Source organism: Leucopleurus acutus (genome assembly GCF_964270905.1).
Source record: "Leucopleurus acutus genome assembly, chromosome: 3".
Classification (NCBI taxonomy): Eukaryota; Metazoa; Chordata; class Mammalia; order Artiodactyla; family Delphinidae; genus Leucopleurus; species Leucopleurus acutus.
In genome coordinates, this window is record NC_139145.1 from 146,265,196 (window position 1) to 146,284,792 (window position 19,597).

General features: G+C 40.3%; 1 protein-coding gene across 4 annotated transcripts in view; it reads right to left on the reverse strand.

The window, feature by feature from the left end:
- The window catches only part of SLC1A3 (solute carrier family 1 member 3), a gene marked incomplete at both ends in the record, with an annotated part of 71,093 nt that overhangs the window by 42,539 nt on the left and 8,957 nt on the right, over positions 1-19,597 (reverse strand). For 3 of the 4 annotated variants that reach the window (XM_082835418.1, XM_082835417.1, XM_082835415.1), the window contains one exon: positions 9,649-9,786. The exons of the other annotated variant lie outside the window; for it this stretch is intronic. In XM_082835418.1, the coding sequence (XP_082691544.1) occupies positions 9,649-9,786 (138 nt within the window). The remainder of the gene's footprint in view (positions 1-9,648; positions 9,787-19,597) is intronic. 4 annotated transcript variants of the gene reach the window in all.

A 19,597-nucleotide genomic window follows, 5' to 3' on the forward strand; every position in this document is an offset into this window, starting at 1 on the left:
AGATGAATGGATAAATAAAATATGGGATGGCCAAACAATGAAATAATATTTGGCCATAAAAGAGAATGAAATAGTAACACGTGCCACAACAGGGATGAACCTTGAAAACATGAACCTTGAAAGAGACCAGTAACAAAGGACCGTGTATTGTATGATTCCATTTATATGAAATGTCCAGGATAGACAGATCTATAAAGAAATGAAGAAGACTGATGTTTGCGTAGGGTTAGAGGAATGGGGTAATTTGGGGGTGATGGCTAGGAAGTGTGGGGTTTTGGGGGGTTAGTAATAATGTTCTAAAATGTATTGTGATGACGGATGCACAACTCCGTGAATACACTAAAAGCCATTGAATTATACACTTAATATGGGTAAACTTATGCACGTGAATTATATTTCAAAAAAACTGTTAAAAAAATAAAAACCATCTTGAAAATAAGATAAATCTAAGTCTACCAATACCAAGAAATCATTTTAGGGACTCCATATAAATAAAAGCCCCTCTCTTTCTATTGTAAAATAGATTTCTATCATTCCAAGGAACAAGGGGAAGTTAGTGGTAGAGGGCAAAGTCTGACAACAAGGATGTCTCTAGCAGTTGAAAGTCTGATACACACTGCTATATATCCAAATATGCTTATGTGATTTATACAGCACTTTTCAGGCCCTTGACCTTACTTGGTGGGTGTGAAGTTAGTGTTCAGGTATTTATTTAATGGGAAATTATATACTGACATTAGCCATCTTTCCATAGAATATCTGTTTTCTGCTAAAATCAAATAATGATGCCACGTGTCCAGTTCAGAGGGAAAAAAAATGAATAAAGTCAATAGATTGAATTCTTTCAATTCTAAGATTTTTCCCTATAAATTTTTCATAAGTGTTTCTTGCCTCTACTCATGTGAATACTGGCAAAAAAGGGGCTAAGAATTATGAAATATAATGCCTAAGTGATATTAGAAATTTTGAAATTGTCAATCATGCTTAGATTTAATAGCTTATACTATTCATGGAAATATGCTTATAGTTTTGTTCTCATACTGACTAAGAGTCATATTCTCTCACAGTAAATGTGTTCCTACATCATTTAATATGTAAACGTTTTGAATGTACCCATGAGTGTTATTGTTATGAATTTCCAGTTTATTATTCTTAAATATGTTTAAGAACTACTACATTAATGTCTGGCTCTAAGCCTAAGCATGCCAAAGGAATGCTTTCAGATATGTCATTAAGCACAGGTCCCAAGATAAGACTGCCAAATTATATTCTAAAATTTAAAACTACAGCAAGATTCCAGTATAGAAGCTACTAATATTTCCATCTTTTTTAAAAAAATAAATACTTACTGTGTAGGTAGGGTATGCTGATATTAAGGATTTTATGGTATGTATCAATTTAGGAAAATTTTGCAATATTCTTTAGGAAAGTTCGTTTTAAAATAATGAAACTTCAGCTCTTAGCACAAACTCCTTTGAGAACAGTGCATTCAAATTACAGGTTAAGGAGACATGATGTAGCTGAGAAACCTTGAAGTACAGAAAGAAATTCTGGAAAAGTTGCAAATTAAAAAGAGTAGAGGCAACAGTCAGACTGTAGTACTTTTCAGAGTCAGAAGAACTTTGGAAAAAACAAACATGCAAAGCTATGTGTGCACATACCCATATTCATATTGTGCTATAATGAAAAACTGTGTTCCCAAATGTCATAGCCTCAACATTTTATTGCATTATCTCCTACTAGATAGAGACGCATCGTGCTCTCTGGAAGCATTGGTAATTAATGTAAAGCACTGGTAGAGAAGTTTATACCACAAACGGAAAGAAAGTAAAGAGCTTGGTTGGCAACACTTTCTTTAAGTGACTGACAACTCTTGGTGTGTGTGGGGGGTGTGTGTGTGTGTAGAACATTAAAGAAACATGAAACAAGTTAAAATCATCTTAAAATATTATTCCTGTCTTATGTGTTCTTTGCTTTTAGAAATATAATGAAGTATCTCGTATTTGCTTCAAAATAATCCAGTGGTGGGAAGGAGTATAGGTGGGGGAGAGGGTCCGGGGGTATTATAGATGACACAAGATTGTGTGTGTGTGTGTGTGTGTTTATTCCCCCCCCCCCCCCAACAGCACTGACAGGTCCTGGTAATATAAATATCATCTCAACAGGTTGGATCTAGGAGGCCTACAATCATCCTGCCATCATGCTCTTACAGAATTCCTTCTAAATGATTAGCCAGGAGCTTCTTCTGACTTGTTTACTCGTCCCCAGCACCACAGAGCTCAGACACTGGCCTCCCTTCATCCAGTGCCCTGTGAGAGGAAACCCCCTTGGTAATTTAGGGGAAGTTTCTTCCCTCTGAGGAAAACTCAGATGGAAACTCAAGTAATTGTTTAAAAAGTTAAATAGAAAGACAGCAAAACCTATTTCCCCATACGAGGGAGTGCAGGAAATGGACATTTGAAAGCAGTACTAACTGATAATGTAGATGTTGCTGGGTTAGCAAAACAAGTGCAATTACGGGTAGTGCGCTGGCCTCCAGCCTGGGGATCTGGGGTTATTACAAAGCTCTCCATGAAGAAGCTAAAAAGAAGATTATCTTGCCTAGAGAAATAAATCTGCACAAACATAAGGCTTGAGAACCTAGATTCTACCCAGACTCAGAATCGGCTGGATCATTCCAGCAGATCAATCCTTCAGCAGAGAATATCGTCACCCCAAAGCCTTCTTTCTGCTTATCATGAAATACTCATTAAACACGGAACAGAGGGAAGATGGCGTACTGTCCCCTGCAGACATACAACCCATGGCATTGCCACAGAAAGCCTTGTCTGGCTACAGAACCTTCTCTCTTTCTCTCTATCTCTATGTCTGTCTCTTTCTGCTGGTAGAAACTCCAGCATCTTTTTACTTGGCTTTATGGGACACACAGAAGTCTTTTGTAATGGAATGCAGGTTCCTAGTCATTCCCAAGGTGAGCAGTTCTCCTAGCAGAAGTCCATTCAAATCAAAGTCAATAGACTGGGTGTCTGTGTGGGTCCTTAAGCACAAATCTCCAGTCAGAATTCATCAGGATCCATCACTGCTCTACTGAAAACCATTATCACATCAGCAGAAGAAAAGCATCTCTTTCCAACACGGCCCACAGACCTGTAGTTCCACAGTAGCTTGAAAGAAATCACCAAATTGGTAACATAGGGGAAAAAAATCTTATTTTTCTTAGAGAATAATTTAATTTTAAAAGAAGTTTAAAATTTTTCTTTCTTGTTAATTTTATTAAAGAAACTTTCAAAAATGTCTTACAAACCAGAACCGATCAAAACCACAGGCTACATTGAAGCTGCTGAAATTCACAGATAAAAATTCCCAGGAATTCCCTGGCAGTCCAGTGGTTAAGACTCCGTGCTTTCACTGCTGAGGGCCTGGGTTCAATCCCTGGTTGGGTAACTAAGATCCCACACACACAAAAACAAAATCCCAGCTCATAGAACCCCAAGCCTTCTGGAAAGTCAAATCTCACACAAAGCCTTGAGCCTGGGGCTTCTGATCTTTCAATTCAAGAACTGTTCCATTTTTACCACAAAAGTTTTTCCATAAACGTTCAATTCTGAGGGGTTAGGTGACCACAGGCTGAACCCCTCTGAGCCAGTGGTTTGTTGCAGCTGACCCAACCCCAGCTGGTATTAGCAGAGGATTGGTTCCTGGTGACTCTCCCTACCCAGTCACGTGACACCTGGAGCTCTGGGTTCAATTCTGGGAAAACAGTGGGATTCAGGAGAGGGCAACCCAGTTGGTAAGGGGCCTAGAAGGACTGGGCACATGAGAAGAACTGGGAGAGAAATTCTAGGCTGTGCTCAGATGCCCTCTTGAAACTGGCTGAAGAACTGTGCTCCGTGGGGCACAATTAGCACCACTAGGTGGACCTCGCAGGAGACAAGTGCAACTCAAGTTCGGACCACCTAAGCATGAAACTTTCAGGAGGCAGCTGATGGCCACCTTCCGGGGTGCTGGAGAGGGGACTCCTGTCCTGGGCGTCGGGATGCATAGCGTCACCTCTCTCTGCCTTCCAGTTTGGACAGCCTCAGTCTCCTGTCTCTCCTCCTGAAAGCTGAGTGGCTCTGCTCTGAAAGGGAAAGTTTCTGTGGCTGAAACCCTGTTAGGTGCCTCTTCCCTCTGACTTCCCATCTGTGAGGCTATGTTCCCCGGGGTTACTTTTGCTGGGAACGTCACGGGGCACCCCTCTCTGGCTCTTACCGTGTTTAACGGTGAGCCAGGTGTGAGGAAAGCAACAACAAGCTGCTGACTGGGGAGCCTGAAAACTGGAGACTCAGGAAGAGGGATGGCCTGATACTCAGTCCCTACTCTGTCCTCCACTGGGCTCTTCTTCCCTGGGTCACTGTTCCCGTGACGCTGCAATCATGAGTCTATCTCCCAACCAGACTCTGAACTCCTTGAGGTCAGGGGTCTTGTCTTCCTCATTTGGGACCCTCAGGTCCTAGAAAAGTGGCTGGTACGTAAAAAAGCTCAACAAGTGCTTAGTGAATGAAATTGTCTGCGACAGAATGGTAGACATTTTCTGGGACAGCTAGACTTAAATAAATTTGTCTACGCTTTACCAAAACCCAAATCCACTAAAAATAAATAAAAAGCATTTAAGTTCCCAGATTTCCTTTCTATAGGATGCAAAAAAGCCAGGTGATCTCTTTAGCCCTCAGATGGGTCTTCCCATTAGATCGTACAACCTCTCCCTCTAGATGGATGTCATTTAGCCTCCCTTCCCACGTTTGTAAACAGATGGAGATAGAAAATAAAGCGGGGCCAATGGTTGGCTTCAAATGAGCTGGGCTGAAGCTGCTTTCTCGGTACCTTGTTTCCAGGCTGCCATGAAGTGTGTTCGAGGGTTGAGACAGACTCAGTTTGTCAACGTTTTGATTAGCCGGGAAGGCTCCGCTTTCGGCATGTAAGCAGCACGTGGAATTTGCTGCCCTGTGGATTCCAGGGTGCCACACACTGGGGCTAAGTTTCTCAGGAAAGACCGGGCAGTTGTATAACCAATGATAATATTTAGAATTATGCAGCTGTGATAAGGTCATCCCATCCCTCACTGCAGGGCAAAAACCAATCCCTTCCAGTAGAGAGGAAGGAATTTTCCCGTGCTGTTACTCCATTACTCATGGTTTCTTTAATTTACCTTTAATAGAAAGCTGATAGCTGTAAGGATCACAGGCATATGAGACGTGAGGAATCTGGAGGCTTAGTTACATGCCCCTGAACTGAAGCTCTCTTCTTCTTCTAGAATTTTCACTTATACAATGTGGACCAGGACAGCTCTCACTGCTGCTACTCTGACTGCCAATAACTACCATTAATTGAGCACATACTGTGTGCCAGGCATAAATCCTCACAACAGACCCACGACATAGGTACCATTAACACCTTCGTTTTACAGAGAATGAAAAGGAGGCCCAAAGAAACTCCTCCCTACCCGAGATGGATATTTTTTTTCCCTCCTTCCATGAAATGTATGTGTGGGGAAGAAAGGAAAGAAATCTACAGTCCCTTTTCTTGTACATAGATGCCTGGGGTATTTCACAAAGGCCTCAGCTATATCCCTGAGTCATGACAATGAATAGTTCAAAATATTAAATTTTTCTTGTGTGATTTTGGCTTTCATTTTTGCAAGGCCTTCACAAACCTTTCACATGTCCAAATACTAAGAATTGCCTAGCTCATTTTTGGCCCTCTTGTGTTAAAGGAAATGACAAAATTTTAGATTATTTTTATTGTAACTGTCATTTCTCTGACACTAAGGGCCATACTTTGAGGTACGCCATTTATTGTCTGTACTTTTATTTTCTCAGGTAAGAGAGCCTTTTGCTGAGTGTAGCTTGTTGGCTTCAACTACAGTTAAGTCCCACATTCCATTGAGTTCATTGGTCTATAGATTTGGAAGATGTTTGTCAAAAGGGATGCATCCCCCTTCCAGAAAACTGGAGACATGGAAGATTCCTTTCGAGGTAAGTGATTGAGAAGGAAGGCACACTTAGAATGAGAAAAGAAGAAGGCACTAGTTTTCTGAACAAATTCCAAAGTAAGGAGGAGGTGATGGTTACATCTACACAGAGCAACCTGAAATGGAGTTTAATTATTATCTAGTGAATTTCATCAGGGTTAAGTCAGCCGAGCGAACTCATAATTCTGGCATGAAATATCTAGTCTGGCTGCTTATCTTGACCAAATCAATAGAAATTGGTGCCAATCCCCTATTTTATTGTGCGGTATGTTGGCATACAAGTATTTTTCTTGTTCAAAAAAATAGGTACTTGAGTGCAAATCTAGCCATTAGGCTTTCTCCAGCTTCTCTCTGGCAGCTTCTGGAATGCTAATACACACCAAGGATGTTTGGAAGGATTGAAAATTTCAAATTCAGAAAAAGGAGAACATGGCTTACAGGGGGTCTAGTGCCACAATTCACCAACGGGGATGTTCCAACTATGAAAACGTAACTTCAATGTCTCAGAGTTTAAATGTGATTAAATGTACAGAACCTTCTAAAACAAAATGCCAAATGGAAATAACGCAATAAGGGTTTCATGCATTTCAGCTTCTGTCTGCACAGACCCTGGGACTTTTGAACTTAAGAGTGCTGAGTTCTCGTGTTCCTGTCGGGCGCAGAAAAGGCCAACATGGCTAGGACACAACGTGGTAATACCCAGAAGGTGGAGGAGAAGTTTTCCAACAGTTATTTGTTTAGTAGACAATAAATGTGGTGTTCAGTAGCTGATTCCATGTTGAGTTAAGCTTCGATATGGAACTGCCAACAGTGGAATGAGGCAACATATGAAACCCAGAGATAGCCTGATGGGTGCCCAAATCTATCAGTGCATTTCTTATAATTAATAGCACTGACACTGAAACCTGAGTTCCAGTATTGGTAGCCCAAGGGATGGATTGAGCCTGCAGATGTTAATTATGTCAATGTTTGAAAATCTAGGTTCTTATCAATTTTTGGATTTCTGGATTCTTTTGAAAAATTGGAAGATCTGGCCCTTGCTGACACATGGCAACAATTGGCTGGAGCTGATAGTTTTCAGGTCACAATCTTGCCTCCCTTTGTCTACGCCATTCTGCAGCGGGTCACTTTCCATTTATCATCACACTCATCTCTGTTACCTCTCCTGTCAAAGAGAAATATTTCTCTGTATCCATGACTCTATTAAGTAGGAAAACAAAAAGTAGCCTGAAAGGGCAGCTTCATGTATATACGTCGCCCGCTTGGCCACTGGAGGCATCTGAGTTTGCTTTTCTATTCTAAAATAGTGGACCCTGACTTTGTTGTCTCCCAGCACATTCTCTAATAATGCTTCCCAACACATACAGGGATCCCCTGGGGTGTGTGTACTTTGCAAAAGTCCCCCCCCCCCTCATTCACACCGAGTCACACCCTGTTTTGGTTTAGAATCCCTGTACTTAAAACGATGAAAGAAATTCTTATGGAATCTATCACTCATTCCAGTTGATCATGAATATCTAAATTACCATGTAGCTTGGAAATTATTCCTTTGAGACCAACACCTTAAAAAGATCTTTGGCAAGCTAAATTAAGCCGCTTCTCTTAACAGTCCTGGAAAAGAGCTGACACTCTTTTAATGGTCCCTAGTGGCAGCATTCCCAACTTGCAATTAGGTTACATTTTAAAAGTTCATTTTATACTGGTTGTTTGCAGCTTATAATTCCTTTCTCTTTAACGCCAATATTATAAATGTTGATAATTTCTCCAAGGTTTACACACAATTTCTTTTTAACCATGCAGAGGGATTGCATCATAGTGGGTTATCTTTTTTCCCAGAAAAATTACTCAACGAAAGCTCTTATTCCTTCAACAAAGTTGATGTATTAAGTATTAGAAAATACCAGGAAATTCCACTTCAAATAATTGTTAACTCGGATTGCTACTAAAGGGAGCTAATATTTCCTATAGTTGTACCAAACGAGGGCTTTCCTCTTATAAAACCCACTGTAGCACAGTGGGACTTTTAGCACAATTGCCAGAAAGCAGAAACCTCTAAACACTGTTCTCACCCTTGAAGAGACAGTATAAAGGAACCCAAAACCCCACAGTCTGCATCCAGAAAAACTGCAGGTACTCAATTCAGACTCCAGCCAGTAGGGATGGTGGGAAGGGACTCTCTGTACCATTAAACAAAATAGTGGATGTGAGTTCTGTCCTCTAAGTGCTTCTGCAAGAACTTGTTTCCCAGGAAAATGGCAGCACATAGATATGAGGATGTGCCCTCACGTCAGCATGAATTTAGCTTCTGTGATAAGAATCGTGGCCGCTGTGATTACCTCTGGTCAGCAATGGGCCAGGCCAGTTTCAAAAACAAGTGCCCCAAATCATTCTGTCTACTTGATTGTTTTATGGGCACCTCATCCTCCAATGGAAGCTTTATGTACATGCAATCACTTGTTTGAAGACCTGAACAAGTAGAAGCCAGCAGAGATCTGCAAGGCGCTGAAAAAAAAACAAACTGACATAGTTTCTTTCCAAGTAATGGCCAGCCCTCCAAGGCATAGAGCAGTCAGAATCTTGCCCCAAGACTTTTGAGTTGTCCTATGTTGTTCTTATTACACAGAGATCTTGAAAGGCGATTATAAATATCCTTGAGAACTCCCTGGGCGGGGGGGAGAGATGCTCGGAGCCACAGAACGATCTGCCTAAGGGTCGGCAGTAAGCCAAGGACGGAAGAGAAAACAGGGCCAGTAATACCTGAGTTCTGGGTTTTAGCTACAAACTCAGAAACCATCCTGCTGGGGCAGTGTCTATGGACATTCCTTCTCCAAGTCAGAGATGTGCTGTGGGGAAAGAGAAGAGTTTTCTAAAACTGCTTGGTTCTGTTTGTATTCTCCAATCACAGGTACCAGTGACTCTTCAACCATTTCCCATGCAGGCGTAAATCGTTATTTCGCGTTCATAGAAAATAAGAATCCTATCCTGCAAAGCTTCCGTGCCTTGAAAATCCAAGTGTCAACTGACAAAATATCTGGATGGGGAAAATCTCCCACCCCCTCCCCATTCTCCCACCAGCGTAAAAGGCAACGGGGGTGGGGGACAATGGAGAAGGGAACGAAATCATGCGGGTTCACCAGGAAAAGATACAGTGTTGGTGGCAGCAGAGTTGGTGAGTGTGTTGTGGGCATTACCTCTTGATGAGGCTTCCAAGAAGGCTCCCGCTCAAGTCGTGGTGGCTCTGAGAACAAGCATTCTTGCATCAATAGCTAATAGGCTGTCCAACCAGATGTTATCTGGGTGGGATAAGAGGGTGAGAAAACAGACCTGTTGTACGCTGTTGTCAACTACATCGCTGTGGGCAGAGAAGGCTGGTTGTGTAGTGTTTAGCAGTGCGCCTCTTTTGTAGTGAGGCAGACCAGATTACGTGGCGGTTCAAATCCGTTTCCTCTTGTGATTGGTAAAATACGAGAGTTATAATCATTCATGCATTACTAAAGCCTCCTTTCCATCATTTTGAAGGGACTTTTATTTTCTAGAACAGAGCATGCATCCAACAGAAACCTAAAGCGTTTGTTTTTCTAAGCGATCTTTTGCAATAAGCACACATGAAAAAAACAGAACAAAACTGCATAGGGTACCTGTGACGAGACTGGAGATGATTAGTGGTAACACCAGCATCTGTAACATCCTCATCAGAAGTTCCCCGGGAAAGGAGAAGTATTTGACTTCCCGGTAGCTCATTTTGTACGGTCGGAGGGTAAATCCAAGGATTGTACCTGCAGGAGAAAAAACAAAAGCAAAACAAAGAAGAAAAGTTGAGTCTTTTTCGAAACTGTAACAATCGTAGAAAAATAAGCAAGCATTTGACCGATTATCACTCCTGTCTAAGGAGACTCGATTTATTTAAGCAGCAAATATTTGTGCCACTTTGGAGCAAGGGGTGTGCCTATCTTTTCAATCATAGTCTGGAAGGGTCTGGCTGAATTCAGGGCTTCAAGTAGAACTTAGAGAAAAAATGTTCCTGGTCTTAGCAAATGAAAAATTTCTTTGTCTAACTTGCAGGCAGGGGAACCAGTTTTGACATGGCCCAGGACACAGTCATAAAGGGGGCATATCTAGGAAACAAATCACGTATCCACACACAAGGCAATATAGGAAAAAAAAAAAAGGCTTATTATAATGAAGTTCTTTTGTAACAACAGATGTTAGAACGGCTGGCATAACCACTTATAAAGGGTAGTGTAATTTTATTTTTTACAATTAAAAAAAAACTCCTCTTGTTCACACTGTTAATCCATTTTCATCATCTCCCTGTCTACACACCACACCTTCTGTCTACATGGCCCCGATATTACCTTGGCAACTATATTGTACAGACTTGCTAGTTGCTGGCAAAAGAAGACTACAAAATTAGCAGAGACTTTTTCCAAAAGTTTTCCCTGAAAACTTAGGGGATAATAAGGGAAAGAGAAAGCAATTTTCGCCTTAATTTGATTCTGCTCCTGGAACTTCAAAAAATATTTAAATGATTAACTCTATAGGTAAATCAACTTATGCTTGGTACCTTTGGAAATGTTCAGAAATTAACAGATGTACTGAATAATTTACTCCTTCTCCCCTTTCCCTAATAAACTTTCTTTGCCCCCCCAAATTTTCTTATTCCATTATTGTAAATATTTTCAAAAATTTTACTAAACCATGTGAGTTATAGAGAAGTACTGAGTAGTCTAGAGGCTAGAGGTTGGGGGAGGAGAGAGAATACTGTGTAGACACAAGTTTTTCCAAAGGAAGCAAGCAGTCCTTTAAGGAAACTGAACCATCCTAACTTCTTATGAAATGAGACACAAAGTTCATTTCAATTGTTACTGCAACTCCAATTTCAATTCTTGGATTCCCGCAACATGAAGTATCCATTCTTTGATTACATACCGTGATATCCCAATTACGAGTTGAATCTACATGACTAGAAAATCCAGCTGACCCTGTTTTCAAGACCTTCAGAAAAATATTTATTGCTTTTTCCCAATGTAACAGTAATATGTTCGGGAGAGAAAAGTTGATTTGGAAAATGTAGAAAGAGGAAGCAAAAGCCTGCCTTTATTGGTTCTACCATTTAAATAGCAAATAGCTAATACTGACTGAGCTCTCTCTATCTGCCAGGCATTGTTGTTAGTGCTTTACCTGTATTAGTATCAATATATTTAATCCTCACAAAACTCCCAGGATATAGGTACTAATTTACCACCAATTTACTGATGGAGAAATCTAATAACAGTGAAGTTAAAACATGCCCAATTTCAACAGCTCTTCCATATCAAAGTCAAATAGCCGTCCATTCAAGTGGCAGAGCTGGAATTGAAACCCAGGTAGTTTGGACCCAGATCTCACATTCTTGACTACTTTTCATACTTCCTGTCTCTTCAGTAGAGCAAAGACAACTACTGTTAGTGTTTCCCTGAGCTTCTTTCCGGAATGTTCTCTTACAGAGTTAAATACACAGAGATCACGCAGACTATACTTTTCCATATATAGTCACCATAAACATCACTTTTAAGCCTCATGATAGCAGATCCAGTGATTGTATCAAAATTTCTTACTACCATTTTTGTTGTTGAACACTTGGTTGTTTCGCAGTTTTTACTTTTATGAAAAAGACCATTATGAATATATGAAGGCTGGTTTTTACCTAGAGATATTTTGTTTAGTGTAGTTCAGGGAAAGGGAACCAGTGCATTAAAGAATCTGGTTACCAGCTGTGGGGAGGAGAGAAATAGGTGAGGGAGATTAAGAGGTATAAACTTGCAGTTACAGAATAAATGAGTCATGGGTATGAAACGTACAGTGTGGGGAATATAGTCAATAATTATGTAATATCTTTGTAGAATGACAAATGGTAACTAGACTTATGAAGATCATTTGGAAATGTATAGAGACATGGAATCACTATGTTGTACACCAGGAACTAACATAGTGTTGTAGGTCAATTATACTTCAAAAACAAACAAACTCATAGAGATCAGAATTGTGGTTACAAGAGGGGGTGTGTGTGGGGAAAGGAATTGGATAAGGCAGTCAAAAGGTATAAACTTCCAGTTATAAGACAAATAAGTACTAGGGATTTAATGGACAACATGACGAATTAACACTGCTGTACGTTGTATATGAAAGCTGTTGGGAATTCCCTGGTTGTCCAGTGGTTAGGACTCCGTGTTTCCACTGCAGGGGGCATGGGTTCAATCACTGGTCGATGGACTTTCACTAAACTTTTTGTGACAATCATTTCATGATGTATGCAAGTCAAATCATTATGCAGTACATCTTTGTGTGTGTGTGTGTGTGTGTTGTTGTTGTTTTTTTTTTTTAGCCGAGCTGCAAGACTTGCGGGATCTTTGTTCCCAGACCAGGGATTGAACCCGGGCCCTCAGCAGTGAAAGCTCAGAGTCCTAACCACCGGGCTGCCACGGAATTCCCATGCTGTACATCTTAAACTTATACAGTGCTGTATGTCAATTACACCTCAATAAAACTGGAAGAAAAAAAAATAAAGCATATGACTACCTCAATTCATGTTATCAAATTGCTTTCCCAATGGATTGGCCCAGCAGTTTAATACCCCATTAGTGAATGAGAAGACTTTATTTCCCATACCTCTAGGAATGGAATATTATCATAAAAACTTGTTAAAAGAAGCAGAATTTTTGAATGAGTAAATAGTCTCTATATTAGTTTTCTTTTGAATTTACTTAATATCTGATGACCATTCCTCCTAATTGTATTTTCACCAGTCATTTACTAAATCCTGATAGTTGAAGAGTTTATGTATGTGTGTGTATATTTGGTATAGATTCTTTATATAATAGAGATAATTACCCTTTGCCTATGTTTAAAATAATATTTGCTATAGTTTTTTTCTAATTTGCTTGCCATATATTATTACTTGAAATATACAGGTGTTCTACAAATAATGTCCACACATCTTTTTTATTAAGTGATTTCTTCAAGAGTTATAAACTTTAATTTCCCTCACCCTCCCAAGTTTGAGAAATCTTCAATACACTTTTCCTTTTTCGATAGTTTGCTTGGTTTTAAAATCTTAAATCTTTAATCTCCCTGGAACTCTGTTTGGGGTGAGGTATTTAATTTCAATTTTCAGTGTACATTATTCAATACAACAGTATTAACAGCACATAGGAATTATAAAAAGCTCTGGTTATATCTGGTTCTTTCCTACTTGTTCATATAAAGGTCAAGTTACTAAAATCTGTGCTTTATCTTATAATAAGTATGCAAGGAATAAAATAAATATTATAAAGTTTACTTCCAATCAAATGTATTTTCACTGGCATTGGTTATGTTTTGTGACTTTTATGTACATGCATTAAAACGTTTGTCATTCAATTGTAACAAAAAATATGCACAGTAAGCCCAAGAAACTCATTTTGGTCTTCTGGAATTTGACCATACCAAGCTAGTAGGAATTTTAGATATCCTTCAAATAACAATTTAAGAACAAGCTTGGTTTTACAAGACCCTTTCTAAATACAGTTTTAGAAACGTATTTACTCATGTACAACAATATTTTCAAGGGTGGGTAGGATCCTGCCTAGTCCAGAAATACCCATTTAAATTATAATTCAGAAAAAATTGGTAAGATAGCTGCTCTACTAATGACACAGAGCAACAGAAAGACAGTCAAGGAGGCAAAGTCTCAAGAGGTGGTGAAATTTTTCATCTGTCTCCTTCCAGTCAAGATGGTCTTGCTTGGAAGTGTAGTCCTGGCATCTACCCTAGAATGTCTCTGTTTCTTTACCGTCTCCAATACAGAAACCACATTTTCTAAAAGCTCTTTTTTATAGTAGGAACTGCAGAAAGATGACATCATTTATTTATAAGGGATAGTTTTAAGTCAAGTGCTTTGAAGAGACGAGTTGTTTAGAGTGATAGCACATTGCAAATACACTTTGAATCCGTTTTGTCCCTGACTGTGCTTTGGTTTATTTACTGTCTCTGGGTTTATCAAGTGAGCCGTTTCTACTCTTAGGAAAGATTATGTGGGGAAGGGCAATTTTTATTGAGCTCTTACTATGTGCTAATGGTGGTGTGATCCTCATCGCAACTTTATGAGGTAGGTATTATCATATCTATTTTAAAGATGAATATGCTGATACTCAGGAGTTAGTTAACTTGCTCAAGGTTACAGAGCTAGTAAGTGGTTGACCCGGGGACTTCCAAACAAAAGCCAGTGCTCTTTCTACTAGCTTGCTTGAAGACAGTTCTCAAATGTACCTGGCGTCTGGGTCTTCAGCATCTCTAACCCCCCAAATTGTAGAAGCACTTGAGTACTAACCTTGGATCTGCTAGAGATGTCCCAGAGGCACCTTCGGAACCTTCCACAGGTCCAGTTACTTTTTGAGGATCCCACAATATGGTTATCAGTATCAAGTCACTGTTTAAAATGGTTACACCAAGTCCCTTTTCATGGAATGATTTAACTAAATGTATATAGAATTTATTAATTAAAGTAGCCTGCCTTTTCCCTCCAGTGCACACATTTTAATCCTTGGAAACCATCAGTAACAAAGGTGGGAAAGACATTAAATGAAAACATGCTTCAGGTTCTCACGCTTAATGACAACAGCTAACAGTCTTCAGCACATGCAAGATGCCAAGTTCTCACAAGCACAGATGCCATGGAAGCCAGGACTGGTACTACCCATATCTCACAGATGGAGAACCAGTCACTGACAAAGTAGGTAAACTGCCAAAACCACAAACCTGTATAGGTCGGAGCCACAGTCAGCATAGAGAGAGGTCAAGCTCTTCTCAAGGTCAGCTGAGTGGCTGAGGTGGGCTTCATACCCAGCTCCAGGGCCCAGACCCTCACCCACTATGCTGTACTCATGGCCTTTCACTAGACATGGTACGAATTTAAAGAGCCTAAGTTAGGACACAACATTTTATCTACATTTTCATTCTCTTTTGCATTAGGTTAACTAAATATAGAGCTTAAGTTGAGGAAAGATTTTGTTGATTTTACTTAATGAAGTCCACATCTAGCTTTTTTTCAGTTCATTTGTTAAATGAATAAACAAAAACCATTTTTTTCTTCAGCTTTCTGCTGGGACAGGCAGCGTTAGAGGTGAAGCCAGTGTGCTGAGGTCAGCCAGCTCTCAGCATCAAGTTAAGAGGAAATGCTCTGCATATGCAAAGATGGCTTTTCTGGGTAAGCAATTCAGGTTTCTGATTACAGAGCCCAGCAACGAAAAGAGTCTTCCCTGAAAACAAGTTCTCACAGCCTGATACATAGACTTCTCAGAGCCCTCTCCACTCTGCCCTTTCGACCAGTTAGAGGGAGAAGGGTGGAGGGAAGCCTGCTTCCCTTCAGTAAAGCAACTCACTGCCTCTGCAGAGCTGAGTTCCATTAGTGGGCACTTATTTAAGCACATTGATTGATATTCCCAGAACTAATAAAAACTTTTATGGCTACCAGATTTTTAGTGCAAAAGAACAGATCCTTTATTATTGATTACTCTGCAAAAATAACCATAAAAACCAGAAGAACTTCCTAACAGGATTTGTTAGATCCGAAGCAAACTTTGCAAAGTTGGCATCTTGGTGACATTATGTAATACATAGATGTCACGAGCAATATCAAAATTGCTCGTTCTCAGCCAACAATCTCATAGTATTCTTATTTTGGTATTTTAACAAGATTTCTAGAATCTAGGAAATATCTTAACAAAAATGTTTACGGTGATCAAAATTAACCGTCCTTGTTGAATGCTACAAACAAAGATGCATTTTTTAAAAATACTTTTTCTGGGGCTTCCCTGGTGGTGCAGTGGTTGAGAATCCGCCTGCTGATGCAGGGGACGCGGGTTCGTGCCCCGGTCCGGGAGGATCCCACGTGCCGCGGAGCGGCTGGACCCGTGAGCCATGGCCGCTGAGCCTGCGCGTCCGGAGCCTGTGCTCCGCAACGGGAGAGGCCACAACACTGAGAGGCCCGCATACCGCAAAAAAAAAGAAAAAAAAAAAAAAAAGAGAGAGAGAGAAAAAATACTTTTTCTCCCCTAATGTGGAAAGCTCAAGAAAAGAGTCCTTCAGGGGTTCACTGTTTCTCCCTGGGGAGTCTATACAACAAATACTTCTTTGGAAGATTAAATATCACTTCACTTTCTAAACTAAGACACAATGTGCACCCTGGAGCCTCAGAAAGAACACATACCTGGTTCACTGTTTTTTTTTTTTTTTTTTTTTTTTTTTGCGGTACGCGGGCCTCTCACTGTTGTGACCTCTCCCGTTGCAGAGCACAGGCTCCGGATGCACAGGCTCAGCGGCCATCGCTCAGGGGCCCAGCCGCTCCATGGCACGTGGGATCTTCCCGGACCGGGGCACGAACCTGTGTCCCCTGCATCGGCAGGCGGACTCTCAACCACTGCGCCACCAGGGAAGCCCCGCTGGTTCACTTTTGAAGGCCAGACATTCACAAGTTAAAGCTAAAGACCTGTTTTAAGAATTTGGTTCATATCTAATCTGAAAAAAATTATTGAATATATTAAGAAGCCAGAAAATATTTAAGAGTAAAAGAATGAAGCACAATCTGAAGTAATCTTTAGACCAAATCACCCACTTTAACTTTTGGTGGATGTTGGCGTTTGAAATAGTAAAGTTTTACTAATGTTCCTGCCCTATCTCCAAACTCTGTCATGAACAGATTGGCAGACCACAGCCTTCTAGAATTATTATTCACAATGCAAAATTCTCCAGGAAAAGAGACGATGGCCCCCAAAGAGCTCAGATGTCAAAAGAGAATCTAAAAGTGATATTGGCATTGATCTTGAGAGGAAGATCTCACATTCTGAGGCCAGCTGTAAGAAAACTACCAAAGGCCCACCACCCAAGGTGAGCTAACTAGCTCTTCTAGCATTTACATTGCAAACCAGTCAAAGCCCATTCAAACCCCTACTGGGAAAAAGCTTGGCCTGCAGATCTTCAGCCAGAAAGGAGACCATGCTGTCTGCTTGAATGCAAGATGGCTCAAAGATATAATAGTATCAAATATTTTTGTTGATAGCACACCACTGGTTTTATGTGACAAAATACTATTCTTTCCCAGCTAGGGTCTTTTCATTTTTGTCGTAAAAAACCAAACACACAAACAAAAAACTAGCACTACTTTGCCTCAAGTTCACAACAACCTAATGTATGATGTAATAAAATCACAGGCGTGGCATCCATTGCCTTTGCCATGTTCTATTGGTTAAAAGCAAGGTCACAGTTTCCACCACACCAAGTGAGCTGCACAGGATGCTAAGGGCTTTGTCTGACCTGCACAGTCTCTAGGCCTGGCCCCCAGCTGCTGTCGAACAGTTTCCCGAGCAGAGGAACTGCTGAGTTGCACCGTGAATCCGATTCCCTACTGCACTCCAAACTCTGATTTCTCTCGTGATGTGGGAAACTGGTTCTTGCCTGAACTATGATTTCTCACATGCTCAGGTTTCTAGATTCACAAACTAGGAGTGATAGCTCTCGATTCCTAATTCTCTCACGAGACAGGTTTTTTGAGGTATGAAAGACAGCAGGTGTGATGCTGTATAAAGATCATAGTCTGGGAGTCAGAGATGAGGGTTCTGGACCTGATGCTGCCAGTAAATTACGCTAGTAGATACTTCACTTAAGTGACTGAATCTTCATAGCAAACCTACGGGACTTAATATCACCATCTTATAGATGAAGAGACTGAGTCCTAGAAAAAAAAAGCCATCTGTCCAGGATTACACGGCCAGTAACTGACGTTGGCAAAATGGGGTTTCAAACTTAGATCTGCCTATTTCCACAGCTCATATCTTCAAGTCACATAATCTCTTTGCCCTCCCTGCCCGCTTCTTAATCTGAATAATGGGAGAAATAGATCAGAAAAGCAGTATCTATGATCTTCTTGAACTTTAATATTCTCTGCTCCATATTCTGAGCATTATCTTAGCTGTTTTATATGCATTCATCTTGTTTCTTCTAAGGAATTCTAAAGTCCTTGATAATGCCTATGAAAGCTTGTAGTAAGTCATAAAATGCTTTATCAATTTGGCCATTACGGTTATTATGGCAGGTACTCAATAATTATTTGAGATCAAATAAAAGTTTCTATTTCAGAACTTGGCTAGATCGTGGCCCAATTTGGAGAAGTTAAAAGCCTGTCTCATGCCAGCCTGATGAAGCTGCTGGATGTAAAGTTCCATTAACTCATTTTTATAAAGAAGCCAAGGGCAAAATGGAGAATCTACCTGCCCAAGAGGTCTGCTGGTCCCTGGCTTTTTGTTTCAGCTCAAACTTCCAGGCGTTTCCTGGTGAGAAGCTACTCCGTGTTTGAGTCAACCTTTCAACCCTCCCCCACTCCTCTGTTCCCATATCCTTCAGAGGCCCTGGCTTGGCTCATTCTTTTGTCCTCTGGTATTTCCTGTTGCTGGAGGTGGGAAATACCTGTTCCAGCCTTGTTCCACCAGTGGTGCCCAGATAACCAGCCGTGGGTGACTGATGACCAGGCACTGTACAGATGCAGACTCAAATCTGCATGGCGTGCAACACTGAGAGACAACTGAACCGGAAGAACCTTGGAATCAGAAAAGCCTGGTGCTTTCTTCTTAAAACTGCACTAACATAGACTATGTGAAATGGTAATAGAATTTATAAATAATCCTACGGGTCTTTAAATGTCCAATCCATTGTCATTAAAAAAAATCTATTTTAGAAATAGTAACTGAAATCACCAGAATCTCTTGCCTTCCTTTCTGGGTAATATATACAGTTGTGAGTAGAAACTGGAAATGAAATATATTTAAAATTTTCCAAGTTCTCCCTGTGCCTTTGCTTGTCTGTCATATGCTTGCCAGCCCACACAAACTTCAAAGTCCACTCATCTCTACCTGTGGCAGCAGCCCCATTGGGGCAAACTCTTTAAAATCTCACAATTTGGAAGAATAAATGACTCCAACCCCTATGGGGTGTAAATTAGCTATACAAAATCACAAATGGGTATACCCTTAGTCTCAGCAATCGCACTTTTAGGGATGTATCCCACAGATATCCTTTACCAGGGTGAAATAACTTTTATCCCAGATTATTCATTATACCATTTGAAAAATGATATCAAAGTGTTGGAAACAACCTAAGTGTCCCATCAATGGGGAATTGCTTAAATAGAGTATGGTTCACCCATACAATGCAGCCTCGAGAGAATGAGGTGGTTCTTTATGTGCTAGTAAGGAATGACATCCAAGGGCTACTGTAAAGTGAAAAAAGCAAAGTATGAAACGAGCTATATATACTATGGTACAATTTGTAAAAGGCAAAAATAAATAAATAAATAAATATGAATTTATTTTTATGCTGATAAAATAACTCTAAAGTCACAGAAGAAACAGATAACAAAACAAATTGGACCCCTGGGGGATCTGGGTGGGTGTGACACTTTCATTTCATTTCATTTTTGTTCTTTTTGATTTGGGGCAACGTAGATTTATTTATTTCATAAGTAAAATAACAAAATAAATACACACACAAAAATGGCCCACAATTAAACACAAAATCTGA